Source organism: Heteronotia binoei, chromosome 4 (assembly GCF_032191835.1).
Source record: "Heteronotia binoei isolate CCM8104 ecotype False Entrance Well chromosome 4, APGP_CSIRO_Hbin_v1, whole genome shotgun sequence".
NCBI classification, from domain to species: domain Eukaryota; kingdom Metazoa; phylum Chordata; class Lepidosauria; order Squamata; family Gekkonidae; genus Heteronotia; species Heteronotia binoei.
In genome coordinates, this window is record NC_083226.1 from 115970191 (window position 1) to 115985019 (window position 14829).

The 14829-nt window shown below is 40.2% G+C and overlaps 1 protein-coding gene across 1 annotated transcript in view; it reads left to right on the plus strand.

The window, feature by feature from the left end:
* The window catches only part of CHD1 (chromodomain helicase DNA binding protein 1), a 101488-nt gene that overhangs the window by 11317 nt on the left and 75342 nt on the right, over positions 1-14829 (plus strand). Inside the window, exon 3 of the mRNA XM_060235647.1 lies at positions 6760-6961. Coding sequence (XP_060091630.1) covers positions 6760-6961 — 202 coding nt within the window. The remainder of the gene's footprint in view (positions 1-6759; positions 6962-14829) is intronic.

Here is a 14829-nt window from a genome sequence, read left to right on the forward strand (position 1 = left end):
GTAGACTGATGAGGGTCTATGTAACTAATTGTAGTTTAAACAAACTGCAGTGTATTGTGAATATATTACTAGTAGCATCCTAAATAGAGGTACGTTTTTCTCAGTGGGTTTAAACATCAGTGGGTTTAAAAGGAAGGAAGTCTGCTTAGAATGGCATTCTAAACATCTGACTATGGGTGTGACTCTTTTTCCAGATCCACAAGTTAACTTTTACAATCCTTGTGATAGTCGTGGCTTAAGTTTGAAACTGTGTTGCACAATAACTCAGCTGTGAAATATGTTATCCAGTTATTTTATCTAGATTTTTTTTAAAGCTATCAGAATGTATGCCACTGGTTTAGATCACATTATCTTTGGGTGAAGAGGGAACTGGAAGCTCACAATGAAATGCAGTGAGTGGGGAGTGGGAAACAAATTTATAGCATTAGCAGTGAGTTTCAGATAGTTTATCTTCCTGGCTGATATAAAAGAAAAAAACAAATTCTGTATCAGTGGATTTTGAATAACTGCCAGTTGAATAGCCCCTTCCCTCCTTACTTGATCGTAGCCTAGACATTATTATCGATACTTCATTTTTGTAGTGTTGCATTAGGTGCTTCAAAATTGCTATGGTCTCATGCCAAGTTCTCTGCAGTTCTCCAGTATTCATGAGCATTTCAAATGAAAGAAGCATCATTGCATATTGTGGGCTACTTTAATTTTTTTTTTTTGAGTTGCTGATACACATCAAATCATTGTACAGGTATGATAAAATTAATTTTCAAATCAACTCAAACCTTTAATGGCATAAATAATAAACTAAAACAAATTATATCATTGTTGGAATAAGAGGAGAAAGAAAGAAAAAATTGTACAGTTAAAATTTAAAAATCCATGTTACTGAAGGAATGCATTATGCCCGTCTTTGTACCATGAATTTATAGATGAGCCTCCCAGTTTATTCCGTTTCCACTTCTACTTTCTAGTGCCTATTATAGTATATTTGCTGTTACTACAACCATGTGTATGTGATTACTGGCTGTTTGGCTGTGGATACTTCATGAACATCAGTAAAGGAAATGTGTAAGAACTTGAATGGTGTCCGATCAAGAAGAAAGAGATATAGCTTTGAAGGATACAAGCTTATTCAACATGAATAAGAAACTGGAAGAGGTTTTCTAGAGGAGCAGTATGCTTTAAGACAGTGATCCCCAACCTTTTTGACAGAAGGGACCGACACCAGGGTCGGCAGGATGGGGACACCGAATTCGGCCACCGCCCCCCCCCCCCATGGCGCCTTCTCCTCTCCCCTCTGTTTTCACCATTTTAAGGCCTGGGAAGGGCTGGTGAGGTGCCTCCCGGGCTCTTTAAAAGCCATTCCCCCCCCTGCTGATCAGGGAAAACCATGGCGGCAGCAATGAGGGACCTGCTGAAAAAGGGCAGCACCACTTTTTCAGTGGGTCACTCAGCATTGCTGCTGCAGTTTTCTCTGCTTATCGGCGGGGGGAGTCATCCTTTGAAGAGCCTGGGAGGTGCTTTACTGCCCCTTCCCAGACCTTAAAATGGTAAAAACGGAGGAAGGAGGAGGCGCTGCGGGGGGCAGGGTGCTGTGGGGGGGCAGGATGGCGAGGCTGCATGGCCCAGTTGCTAACAGGTCGTGGACCGGGGATTGGGGACCCCTGCTTTAAGACATTTCTTTCATACTTTATGGACCTAATCTGGCCCCAGAGGGCTCCAATCAGGCCCGCCAGCAACTGGCCATTGCCTGCTTCCTTTGGTCACCATTTTTTTATTCCTCCCCTGTGATGAGGCAGCTGAGCAAAGCAGACTTTTGCTCCTTCCCTCTTCCCTCCCTCTTCCCAAAGGAAGGAGAAGGAATCTCATCCAATGGAGAAGCTTGTCTCTGTAGCTCTCCTGTGTGATTGAGATAGCCTGGTTGCCAGGCTCTTTCAATTATACTGCAGAGCTACTGAGCCAAGCCTCTCTTCCCTTTTTTGGCTGAGGCTCCTCCCCCTCCTTGTACCCTGGGGAGGGCAGGTGGGAAAAAGGGAGAGTTTCCTTTGCCCAGCTTCCTTAACCAGTTGCATGGGAGAGATACAAAGAAAGCACTTTTAAGACCAACCAACAATGTTTTACTCAATATATGTTTTTTGCCTTGCTACACAGAGTGTGTGTTTTTTGGTTCGTTATGCTAGGGCTCTCCTGGTTGTAACTGGATTTGCCTCCCCCTTTTCACTGTATTTATGCCTTCACAAGAGGAATAACAGCAACCAGGCTAAGAGTGTGTCGAGACCAAGTTCACCCAGCACATTTCCTTTGGTTTTTGAACTTAGCCTTCCCAGATAGTAGGCTGATAGTGACCACTATACATGGCTGTCTCGCTATTATTGCACTGTCATATAGGAGCTGTAGTTATTTTTCCAGGGAAGACTATAGTTTTGTGGACAAACACATAACCCTCAGTCTGTGCCATGGTGCCTTCATATGTTCTTTACCATTACATGAAGCAGTTTATGTACAAAAGCTCACAATGCCCAGCCATTTCATGTTTTTCTCTGGGTCTTAGGGTTAAAGCACTGATCATGAGATTTCTGTAATGAATGTCAGTAAATCAAAAGTAGGTTTACAACTTACAGATGCACACCTGAACAGCATACTCAAGATTGCTTCAGCACAGACATTGTCTCCAGTTTTCCAATTCAGAGCAAGAGGTGTCAGTAATCGGAGACTGTTAAACAAAACATTGCAAGTGTGCTAATGTTTTAAGCATATTTTATTTTAAATTTTAATTGTATTTGTCTGTCCCCTTTATAAAATTTATATCTCCACTACCCGACATTAGACACAAATTGCCCAGCCCAACCCATTTATGTCAGATCTGTCGCTCGTAACAGATGAGTTTGACAGTAAAATTTGACACCTTTACTGTAGACATAGTTTATCTTGATTTCACTAAGGCTTTTGATAAGGTTTCACATGATATTCTTCTTGACAAATTGGTAAAGTGCTATTTGGATCCTATTGCTATTAGGTGGATCTGTTACTGGTTGACAGATCACACCCAAAGTGTGCTTGTTAATGGTTCCTCTTGGAGAGTAGTGACAAGTGGAGTGCTTCAAGGATCTGCCCTGGGACCTGTCTTGTTTAATATTTTTATAAATGATTTGGATGAAGGAGTAGAGGGAATGCTTATTAAATTTGCAGATGATTCTAAATTGGAAGGGGTAGCAAATACAGTAATAGTCTTAGTCAGGATACAGGATGATCTGTAGGCTGGAAAACTGGGCTAAAACAAATAAAATGAATTTTAGAGGGGATAAGTATAAAGGTCTGCATTTAAGTAGGAATAATCAAATGCATAATTATAGGATGGGGGAGACTTGTCTAGGCAGTCGTATGAGCGAAAAGGATCTAGGGGTCTTAGTGGACTCTACACTGAACATGAGTCAGCATTATGATGTGGTAGCTAAAAAGGTAAATGCAATTTTTGGGCTGTATCAACAGAGGTGTAGTGATTATGTGAAGTGATAATATTGCTTTACTCTGCTCTGATCAGACCTCAGCTGGAGTATTGTGTTCAGTTTTGGGCCCCACAATTTAAGAAGGATAAAGAGAAGCTGGAATGTGCCCAGAGGAGAGTAATAAAGATGGTGATGGGTCTGGAGACTGTCCTACAAGACTGAAGGAGCTATATATGTTTAGCCTGGAGAGGAGACAAATGAGAGATGATGTGATCACCGTCTTCAAGTACTTGAAGGGCTGTCATATAGAGGTTGAAGTGGAGTTGTTTTCTGTGGACCAGAACCACCAGCAGGTTGAAATTAAATCAAAGAGTTTCTGGCTAAACATTAGGAAGAACTTCTTGACAGTTATAGCAGTTCCTCAGTAGAACAGGTTTCCTCTAAAGGTGGTGTGCTCTCCTTCCTGGGAGGTTTTTAAACAGAGATGGTCATCTTACAGAAATGCTGATTATGTGAACTTCGGCAGATCATGAGAAGGAGGGGAGGATGGGTTGTATCAGGGTTTAGTTCCCATGGCTCTTCTTACATGCTCAGGGAATGCTGTTCACTACTTTGGTGTCAGGCACCAATTTTTCTCCAGGCCAGTTTGGCCAGGGATCCTGCAGGTTTTTGTTTTTTGCTATCTTCTGGGCGTGGAGCAGGTGTTACTGGGAATGTGTGGGGGGGAGGTATTTGTGAGTTTCCTGCATTGTACAGTGGGTTGGACTAGATGACCCTAGTGGTCTCTTCCAACTCTACGATTCTGTAACATTTTAAAGTGAGTCAGCAAGGGTCAGTTGAACTCCGTCAAAAGTGGGGAGAGTGATGTCCTTCAAGATCTCCTTTTCAACTGGCATTACCTCTGACTTTTCAAGGTTTGTTTCAATTTGTTCACTTAGCCAGTTAACTGCTGTGGCCAGGCAGCAATTCAGGACCTCGACCACATAATAACTCACTTGTAGTGTGATTCTAAGAATATTTTCCATAGAGTATCTGTTTATTCAGAGGTCTAGTACAGTAAGGGTGCTAGGTTTGGGCTGCTTTTATTTGTGAGGCTTGCTTTTAATTAACTATTCAAGTACCATGTAGATTATTCTGTTTTTTGTCTGATTTGTGGGGAGGAACAGAAGTTTTTAGTTGCCTTGGATCTTTGCCGACTTGCTATAAGAAGCATAGTAGAATTGATACTTGGACGAATACTTAATAATCTGAAGAAAAAAAATCACTTGCTTAGAGAAATGTAAATTAATTTATTTTTTATTTATGTTGTGGATTTATAGTCTGCCTTTTCCCATAATGGGCTCAGTTTGAGTTTTGCGTTTCAGCTGAATTGAGTTTTTGTTGATTGGTCAGTTTAAATTGTCTCATGAATAAAACCAATAATATAGAAAAAACATACTTTTTAGATGACAACTCTCAAAATTTTATAGGAGAAATCTTGCTTTTAATTTAGCTAATTAATCAACCAAACTCAGTTTTAAATTTCTTATGCACTCATAAATCTGATGTAAAGCTATTTTGGACTTATTCTAGAAAACAAAATACAATATTCTGTTTGGGAACTTGTAATAAAACATTTTTGGTTAATTCAGAGAAACTATGGCAGGATTGTCTTGGAGCCATGAGCCCAGCTTTCCTTTTGCATGGTCTTGCAGAAACTGCTTGTGTTGCAACCACACCCTGTTACTGTGGAAAACATCCTTTTAAAAATATCCGTTTGTGTTCTTATCACCACTCTTAATGTGGTAAAAATATTTTGTCTTGTATTAGATACCTACTATGAAATGAGTGAGCCAGAAAACTTACTGATTCAACAATCTCAGTAGTTTTAATTTAAAAAATTAAAGTTCCTTAATTAATGTTTAAACTGTCTGCTTTCCTTTAGGTACAACAATTTAAATCAGTTTGGTTAGCTAAGGGAATTAAATTTCTTTGTATCACTAATACTTGGATTATTTCTTAACTTTGAGAAAACTTTCAGGAAAATAAAGGGCTTAATGTAATATTTTAATCTTTATTTTTGAGGTGAAATGTCTAGTGTAGAAACTAATAGCACTACTTTTAATATTATGCAAAACTTTCTTTAAAATGCAAAATACCTGTATTTAGGGCTTTTTTTGAGCAGGAATGCACAGGAACTCAGTTCCGACTGGCTTGGTATCGGGGTGTGGCCTAATATGCAAATGAATTCCTGCTGGGTTTTTTTCTACAAAAATCCCTGTGTGAAACAATGGTGATGTCAGAGGTGTGTGGCCTAATATGCAAATGAATTCCTGCTGTGCTTTTTCTACAAAAGAAGCCCTGCCTATAGTGTCATAATAGGGTTAGATGGGCAAATACCTTTATGTTCTTGCAGTTTCTTTGGAAGCTATTGGCTTAATTGGGAAATCCACAGTTTTTTGGCTGGGCTTATTAGTCAGCTATTATTTGTCACTGCTTCTCCCCTCCCCTCTTTCATTTCATATGGGGTGTTGGAAAAGGCAAGAAAATGCAGTCCTTTCACTACAAGAAGAACCCATGCAGTTTCTTTCTTTATCTAAGTCTTCAGTATATGCTAGAAAATCAGGAAGAAGATGTTAAGTGTACTTGACTCTATTGAAGGTTAAAGCAGCACATCTCTTTCTACTTTTGCTTTATGCCCCCTGTATGTAGAGGGGAGTTTACTAAGCATCTGGTGTGAAGCAGGACCCAGTGGAGGGGTGTGTGTTTCTAGCATAATGTGAAAAAGTGCAACCACTTACATTGTGCAAATTGTTGAGGATGCTAAGAATTCACTCTCTCACTTTCATTGTTCTGCAACCTCTTAATTGGAACAACAGTGAATATTCCAATTGAGTCAGTTTTGCCTGTTTTGGAAGAATGACTGAGTCTACAGAACAGAACTTAAAATGAACTTCGCTGTTTTCCAGCATAATTTTGAATCAAAGGGGGAGTCCCCTTATAGTTGTCATCAGCAGTTTGGATGTACCACATTCTTTGATCCTGCACAAATGGCCAAGATGCTCAGTAACTAGGCACTTGGTCTATACCTTCTTCCATCTTTATCATTTTTGCTGGTGTCCAAAAACTTGTTTATAGCTCATGAATACAGTGATTTATAGGGAAGATCCCCAACCTGCAGATGTAAACATTATTGCAAAAATTAAAAATCATCTAGACACAATAGTGAGTAGGCAGATTCTATTTCTTAAAGGCTAACATTAAGTGACTTGATATCTGGATTAGTTGTCATCTTTTCCCAACCTGTTTGATGACATTTTCTTTTAACTTGTCTTTGCAGCCAATCAGATGATGATTCTGGTTCAGCATCAGGTTCTGGATCTGGTTCCAGCTCTGGAAGCAGCAGTGATGGAAGTAGTAGCCAGTCAGGAAGCAGTGATTCGGATTCTGGTTCAGAGTCTGGCAGTCAGTCAGAATCTGAGTCTGATACTTCTAAGGAAAAGAAGGTCCAAGCTAAACCACCAAAGGTTGATGGGACTGAGGTAAAACTTTTGTATATTACTGACTTTCAAATATTACATTTTTTGTATATTACTTTTGTATATTACTGAAAACAAATCAGCCAGTATCATAATGCCACTGTATAAATCAATGGTGCATCTCATTTGGAATACTGTGTATAGTTACAGAATCTGGAAAAGTGCAGAGAAGGGCAACTGATTATGAGGATGGAACACTTTCCCTATGAAGAAGAATCAAAGAGGTTAGGGCTCTTTAGCTTTCAGAAACAATGACTGAGGGGTAACATGATAGAAGTTTACAAAATTATGCATGGGACAGAGCAGGAAGAGAATTACTTTTCTCCCCTTCTCACAATACAAGAACTCTCCATGAAATTGATGAGCAGTAGGTTTACAACAGATAAAAGGAAGTACTTTCACCCAAAGTATAATTAGCGCATAATATATATATAATTAAGTGTAGATGACTGGGGAAGGCAATGACAAATCACCCCGTAAAAAGTCTGCTGTGAAAATATTGTGAAAGCAACATCACCCCAGAGTCAAAAACGACTGATGCTTGCACAGGGGACTACCTTTACCTTTATAATTAACACATGGAATTCATTGCTACAGGAAGTGGTGGTGGCTACAAGCATAGACAGCTTCAAGATAGAATTATATAAACATATGGAGCAGAGATCCATCCGTGGCCATTAGCCGTAAAGTATGGATGGAATACTATGTCTGGGGCAGCATTCTTGGTACTTGGGGGCACCTGTGGGAGGGCTTCTGAAGTTTGGCCCCACTGGTGGACCTTCTGATGGCACCTGGATTTTGGCCACTGTGTGACACACATTGTTGGACTGGATGGGCCACAGGTTTGCAGCATGGCTTCCCTTATGTTCTTATGACTTACTATAACACGGATGTTTTTAAGTGGATATCTACTCAATTACTGTAAATTCTAAAACACTTTTCTAGTACGTGATAATGAAGTGTCTGAGTATATCACAAGAAACACCTGAAGTACATAACTAGTTCATACTTTTCTCAGCTTGGGGTGCCCAACAGCATAGATCTGTTTCTGTTTCATTAAAAATGTAAAGACAAACATTCCTAAATGAAGCTGATGAGGTTTAAACATAGAAACTTGATTTAATGTTTGGGTTTGATACTTGGTGTTACTGTACCATGTGCCAATTTATATTTAGTGTGCCATTCATGTATTTGAAGGGGCATGCCTTGAAACAGCTGACTGAAGTTGAGAAGCTTCTGTGAGTGAACTTCTTTATAGCAGGATAAATACACCTGCATAAATTAGCTTGTGATGGTCTGTGGACATATGGACATATGAAGCTGCCTTCTACTGAATCAGACCCTTGGTCTATCAAAGTCAGTATTGTCTACTCAGACTGGCAGCAGCTCTCCAGGGTCTCAAGCTGAGGTTTTTTATACCTATTTGCCTGGACCCTTTTTTGGAGATGCCAGGGATTGAACCTGGGACCTTCTGCTTCCCAAGCAGATGCTCTACCACTGAGCCACCGTCCCTCCCCCAAGTTTCTTTTTAACTTTAAAAAAAGTTTAAAATAATTTTAGAAGAAAGAAAATTTCAGTTTCTTTGTTTAATTTTGAAAGCTTCTTCCACAAGTTGAAAGGTACTCATAAATTGCTAAATGCAATTGTGTCCAGATCCTTGTCAAAAACTGGAATTTTTTTTAATGTACCAGAATTCCTTTTTTTTATAGTGATTGTATATTCCTCATGTATTAATATATTTAGAAACCTTATGGTATGGTTTTGGTTTAGTTACATAATCAAGTTTTCTTTACTTTAAAATACACACAGATTTCTATGAATTAGAATGATTTGAATCTTGTGCATCAGTAGAGATGTGAAGGCTTGGGGGAGGGAATTCTTTTAAAAATCCACTTTTTTTTTTTTTGAGGACCTGAAAAAAAAAGATTTAAAAATCAGGAATTTCAGGGGGGCCTGTGGCAGAAAGTCTGCTGTGGATAAGTTGCTTTGTGAGGCACTATTTTTCTCAAAAGGTATAGTATAGTCTAAGAATTTTTTCAGTTGTTCCAACAGAAAATTTTGCAGAGTGCTAAAAATGCTCCTATGGTCGGACTTCCGGGGTTGGAAAATGCCGAGCTGAATTGCTTCTCAGAAAGGGAGCAGGATGGGGCTTTGTTCAGGGTAGTGGAGGGCAATTTAATGCCTACTGCCTACTTTTCTCAGTCAGAGATCAGTCCGAGATATGCACAGGAAACTCTGAGGAGATTTATCTTGGCTAAAAGGGAGTCCTGGGGGCGGGGGCTCCTTTGAGGGGTCTCCGGCGATGAGTTGCATATTCATCATCTGCAGAAGTTTCCAGAGTCATTTATTTGACATAAGCTCGACAGGATCCTAACCTTCTTTGAGACTGCTAAACATTTAAAGCTATATAAGACCGGTGTTGGATCTGGATAACTGCAGAAAAAGGTACTGATGACTATCTTCATTCCGAGACAATTTAAAGTTAAACAAAATAAAATCAGAAGGTGAGAAATAAAGATTCAGAAAGCTTGGAAGAAGGGGAGAAGGGGCGAAATTTGAACTTTGTAAATTTAAAGGACAGTGCTTAAAAGTGGAAAGGAATTTATTGTTTTGTCTACTTGCGGTTTTGTGAAAAAGCCCCATCGTCACAGATTTGCAGCTTTCACAGTCAACACAGGAAATACGTCAAACATCGCGAGATCTTTTTACCAGTGAAAAAGGGATTTGGTGGCAAGAAAAGCAGGACGTGTCAGATGGAAAGGGGAAATCATTGAAGCAGCTAGCCTACTCTAGGACTATAATATCATAGAAAAACATCGGCAGCCATTGCTAGGACAAAATTTAAACAAAGTTTTTAAAGTGTTCGGGACATTAAAAATTGGTGTTCGGGACATTAAAAATACTATTGGACATTATCGCTGATAATTATTTTAGAAGCCTTTTGAAGGAAAATTTTTTTTAAAGGGAAGCAGAAAGTCGCGACCGCCATTTTGGAAGTAATAAAAACTTTAAAAATTAATATCTGAGCCCAGGAGGCTCTGAGGACGGCGAAATTACGCTTATTGAAAAGGGCAAGCCTTGCTCTATCAAATCTGATAGTTTACATTTATTTTGGAGAGGTCAAAATTTTTGGTGTTTTTTTAAATATCAGAGCATATGTTAATCTGTGCAAGGACTGCCTCAATGGAGAAAATGCAAGAGCAGTTAGAAGCAGTGGAAGCCAGGATAATGAAAGGGGTGAGAGACATGATAATTGCTTCTAAAAAAGAAATTAGAAAAGACATTGAAGAGCTAAGGAAAGATATAGAAGATCTCAGAAATGAGACTGGGGTAACATCAAAGAAAGTGCAAGAGATGGAAGAGCGAGTGAAAGTACATGATTCCACCTTGCTAAAAATGCAAGAAAAGGTGGCAATTCATGACTGCAAATTGATGGAAAACCAGATACGTCTGAGAGGAGTACCTGAAGATGAAGAGACTGATTTGAAAGGATATATAATAAGAATAATTGCAGAATTTTTGGAGGAAGATCCTGAAGGAACTAGAAGCATGTATGACTATATGTATAGAGTGAACTCACTATATGCCAAGAAAAATAATCTACCAAGAGATGTGGTTATAAGATATATGACAAAAGAAATGGTGGGAAAAATCTTGAATAAAATTTTTGAAAAGATATTGATAGTGGGAGACAGCAGAGTAAGAATCATGAAAGAATTGCCAAGACAAGTGATAAATGACAGAAAAGCATACAAAAAATTGACAGAAAAACTACGTGACAATGAAATTAGGTATAGATGGATAATACCTGAAGGTCTGAGCTTTGAGCTGCAAGGAAAAAGGATTACAATTACAAGCACACAGGAACTGCATAGGTTTTATGAAGAACATAAAAATTTGTGCCATGATGGATTACAAATTATTATCTTGGAATGTAAATGGACTAAATTCACCACAAAAAAGAAAGGCAACGTTTCATTGGATTAAAAAGCAAAATTATAAGGGAAATTACAGTATTACAAACGCAAATGAGACATTTGTTAAATAAAGAACTGGAATGGAATCTGAAAAGATTGCAGCAGAAATCTTTCAACGGAGCAAAGAAACCCAGAAAATATTTGGCCTGGCAACTGAAGAAAAAGAGAAAGTAAAATTATTAATAAAATTGTGGTGGATGGAAGAGAGGTGGTAGATCAAGAAGGAATAAAAAGAGAATTCTTTAAGTATTATGCCAAGTTATTTAAAGGTGTTAAAATAAGGAAAGAAAAGATGGATGAGTACTTACAAAAAATAAAAATAGCACCCTTAGTAAGTAAGTAAGTAAAATTTTATTTGTATCCCGCCCTCCCCGCGGGATACAAATAGGCAGGCTCAGGGCGGCTAACAACATTTCATAAACATACAATAATAAATATAAAAACTTTAAATTTAACCATATAAACTTTAAATTTAACATCCTTTAAAAACCAGTCAATATAATTAAAATTATATAATTTAATTTAATCTGACAGTAATAATGGCATTTTGACGCTAAATTCTGTCAGTTTGCATAATTTCCATGATGACATAGGTCCTTAGACAGGACCATGTTGGTGGACCCTTGATTAACAGCATTATTCAGCAGTCCGTGTATGCTAATTTGAAGAGGGTGGTCTTGCAGGCCCTGCAGAACTGATCAAGGTTCCGCAGGGCCCGCACCTCCTCAGGAAGCTGATTCCATAGGGCAGGGGCCGCGATTGAAAAGGCCCGTGCTCGGGTGTTCTGAAGCTTGATCTCTTTCGGCCCAGGGATAGTCATCTTATTTTTTCCGGCTGACCTCAGTGCCGTCTGGGGTTCATATGGGGAGAGACGGTCCCTCAGGTAGGCCGGTCCTCGGCCATATAAGGCTTTAAAGGTAATGACCAACACTTTGTACTGGATCCGGTATGTAATTGGCAGCCAGTGCAGTCCACGTAGCCCTGGCCGTATGTGCTCCCATCTCGGGAGTCCCAACAACAGCCTGGCCGCCGCGTTCTGCACTAGCTGCAGCCTCCGGGTCCGGCACAAAGGTAGCCCCAAGTAGAGGGCATTACAGTAGTCTAATCTTGAGGTGACCGTTGCATGGATCACTGTTGCGAGGTCCCGACGTTCTAGGAAGGGGGCCAACTGCCTTGTTTGCCTCAGATGGAAGAACGCTGACTTGGCAGTGGCTGTTATCTGGGCCTCCATTGATAATGAAGGCTCCAGTAAGACACCCAGGCTCTTTACCTGGCGCGCTGCTTTCAATGGCGCACCGTCGAAGGCCGGGAGAGCTATTTCCCCTCCCAGGACGCCGCGACCCACACAAAGGACCTCTGTCTTCGCTGGGTTCAGCTTCAGCCCACTCAGCCTAAGCCACGTCGCAACAGCCTGTAAGGCCCGGTCCAGATTCCCTGGGGCGGAGTCGGTCCGGCCATCCATTAGTAGATAGAGCTGGGTGTCATCTGCATATTGATGGCAACCCAGCCCAACCCTCCGGGCAATCTGGGCAAGGGGGTGCATATAGATGTTAAACAACATTGGGGAAAGAACTGCTCCCTGAGGCACTCCACAGTCCAGTGTGTGCCTCTGGGACTGCTCATCCCCAATAGCCACCCTTTGTCCCCGGCCTAGGAGGAAGGAGGAAAGCCATTGCAGAAAATATGTAGACATAGTAAGAACATAAGAGAAGCCATGTTAGATCAGGCCAATGGCCCATCCAGTCCAACATTCTGTGTCACACAGCGGCCAAATATATATATATATATATATACACACACACACACACACATACACACTGTGGCTAATAGCCACTGATGGACCTCTGCTCCATATTTTTATCTAACCCCCTCTTGAAGGTGGCCATGCTTGTGGCTGCCACCACCTCCTGTGGCAGTGAATTCCACATGTTAATCACCCTTTGGGTGAAGAAGTACTTCCTTTTATCCGTTTTAACCTGTCTGCTCAGCAATTTCATCGAATGCCCACAAGTTCTCGTATTGTGAGAAAGGGAGAAAAGTACTTCTTTCTCTACTTTCTCCATCCCATGCATTATCTTGTAAACCTCTATCATGTCACCCCTCAGTCGACGTTTCTCCAAGCTAAAGAGCCCTAAGCGTTTCAACCTTTCTTCATAAGGAAGGTGTTCCAGCCCTTTAATCATTCTAGTTGCCCTTTTCTGAACTTTCTCCAATGCTATAATATCCTTTTTGAGGTGCGGCGACCAGAACTGCACACAGTACTCCAAATGAGACCGCACCATCGATTTATACAGGGGCATTATGATACTGGCTGATTTGTTTTCAATTCCCTTCCTAATAATTCCCAGCATGGCGTTGGCCTTTTTTATTGCAAACGCACACTGCCTTGACATTTTCAGTGAATTATCTACCACGACCCCAAGATCTCTCTCTTGGTCAGTCTCTGCCAGTTCACACCCCATCAACTTGTATTTGTAGCTGGGATTCTTGGCCCCAATGTGCATTACTTTGCACTTGGCCACATTGAACCGCATCTGCCACGTTGACGCCCACTCACCCAGCCTCAACAGATCCCTTTGGAGTTCCTCACAATCCTCTCTGGTTCTCACCACCCTGAACAATTTAGTGTCATCCGCAAATTTGGCCACTTCACTGCTCACTCCCAACTCTAAATCATTTATGAACAAGTTAAAGAGGATGGGACCCAGTACCGAGCCCTGCGGCACCCCACTGCTTACCGTCCTCCACTGCGAAGACTGCCCATTTATACTCACTCTCTGCTTCCTATTACTCAGCCAGTTTTTGATCCACAAGAGGACCTGTCCTTTTACTCCATGACTCTCAAGCTTTCTAAGGAGCCTTTGATGAGGAACTTTATCAAAAGCTTTCTGGAAGTCAAGGTAAACAACATCTATCGGGTCTCCTTTGTCCACAAGTTTGTTTACCCCCTCAAAGAAATGTAACAGGTTAGTGAGGCAAGATCTTCCCTTACAGAACCCATGCTGAGTCTTCCTCAATAACCTGTGTTCATCAATGTGCCTACTCATTCTGTCCTTGATAATGGTTTCTACCAACTTTCCCGGTATTGAAGTCAGACTGACTGGCCTGTAATTTCCTGGATCTCCTCTGGAACCCTTTTTAAAGATGGGGGTGACATTTGCTACCTTCCAGTCTAGTAGAAAATATGTGAAAAGTTTTGAACGATCCAATTGAAAAAATAGAAATTGAAGCAGCAATTAATGCAATGGAAAATGGAAAAGCACCTGGGCCAGATGGATATACAGCTAAATTTTTTAAAACTCTCAAAGAGGAGTTAATCCCGAAACTTCAGAAATTGATGAATATGATAAGAACAAAAGGGAAAATACCAAATATGTGGAAGGAAGCTGTTATTTCGTTGATTCCAAAGGAAGATAGAGATGTTACGAACATAAAAAATTATAGACCAATTTCATTATTAAATAATGACTATAAAATATATACAAGAATCTTGGCAGAATGGTTTAAACAATATTTGATAAATTTTATAAAGGAAGATCAAGCGGGGTTTCTTCCAAAAGGCAAATAAGAGACAATATCAGAACTGTTGTAAATATTGTAGAATATTATGAAACACATCCAGAAAAGGAAGTAGCATTATTCTTTGCGGAAGCAGAGAAAGCATTTGACAATTTAAATTGGGATTTTATGTTTGCAGTAATGGAGAAAATGGAGCTGGGAGAAAGCTTTATAAGAATGATAAAAGCAATATATACTGAACAACGTGCAAGGCTATGTATAAATGCTGAGCTTACAGAAGACATGATAATTAGTAAAGGTACAAGATAAGGTTGTCCACTTTCTCCACTCTTGTTTATAATGTCTCTCTCTCTCTCTCTCGGCTTGGCTTTGCGA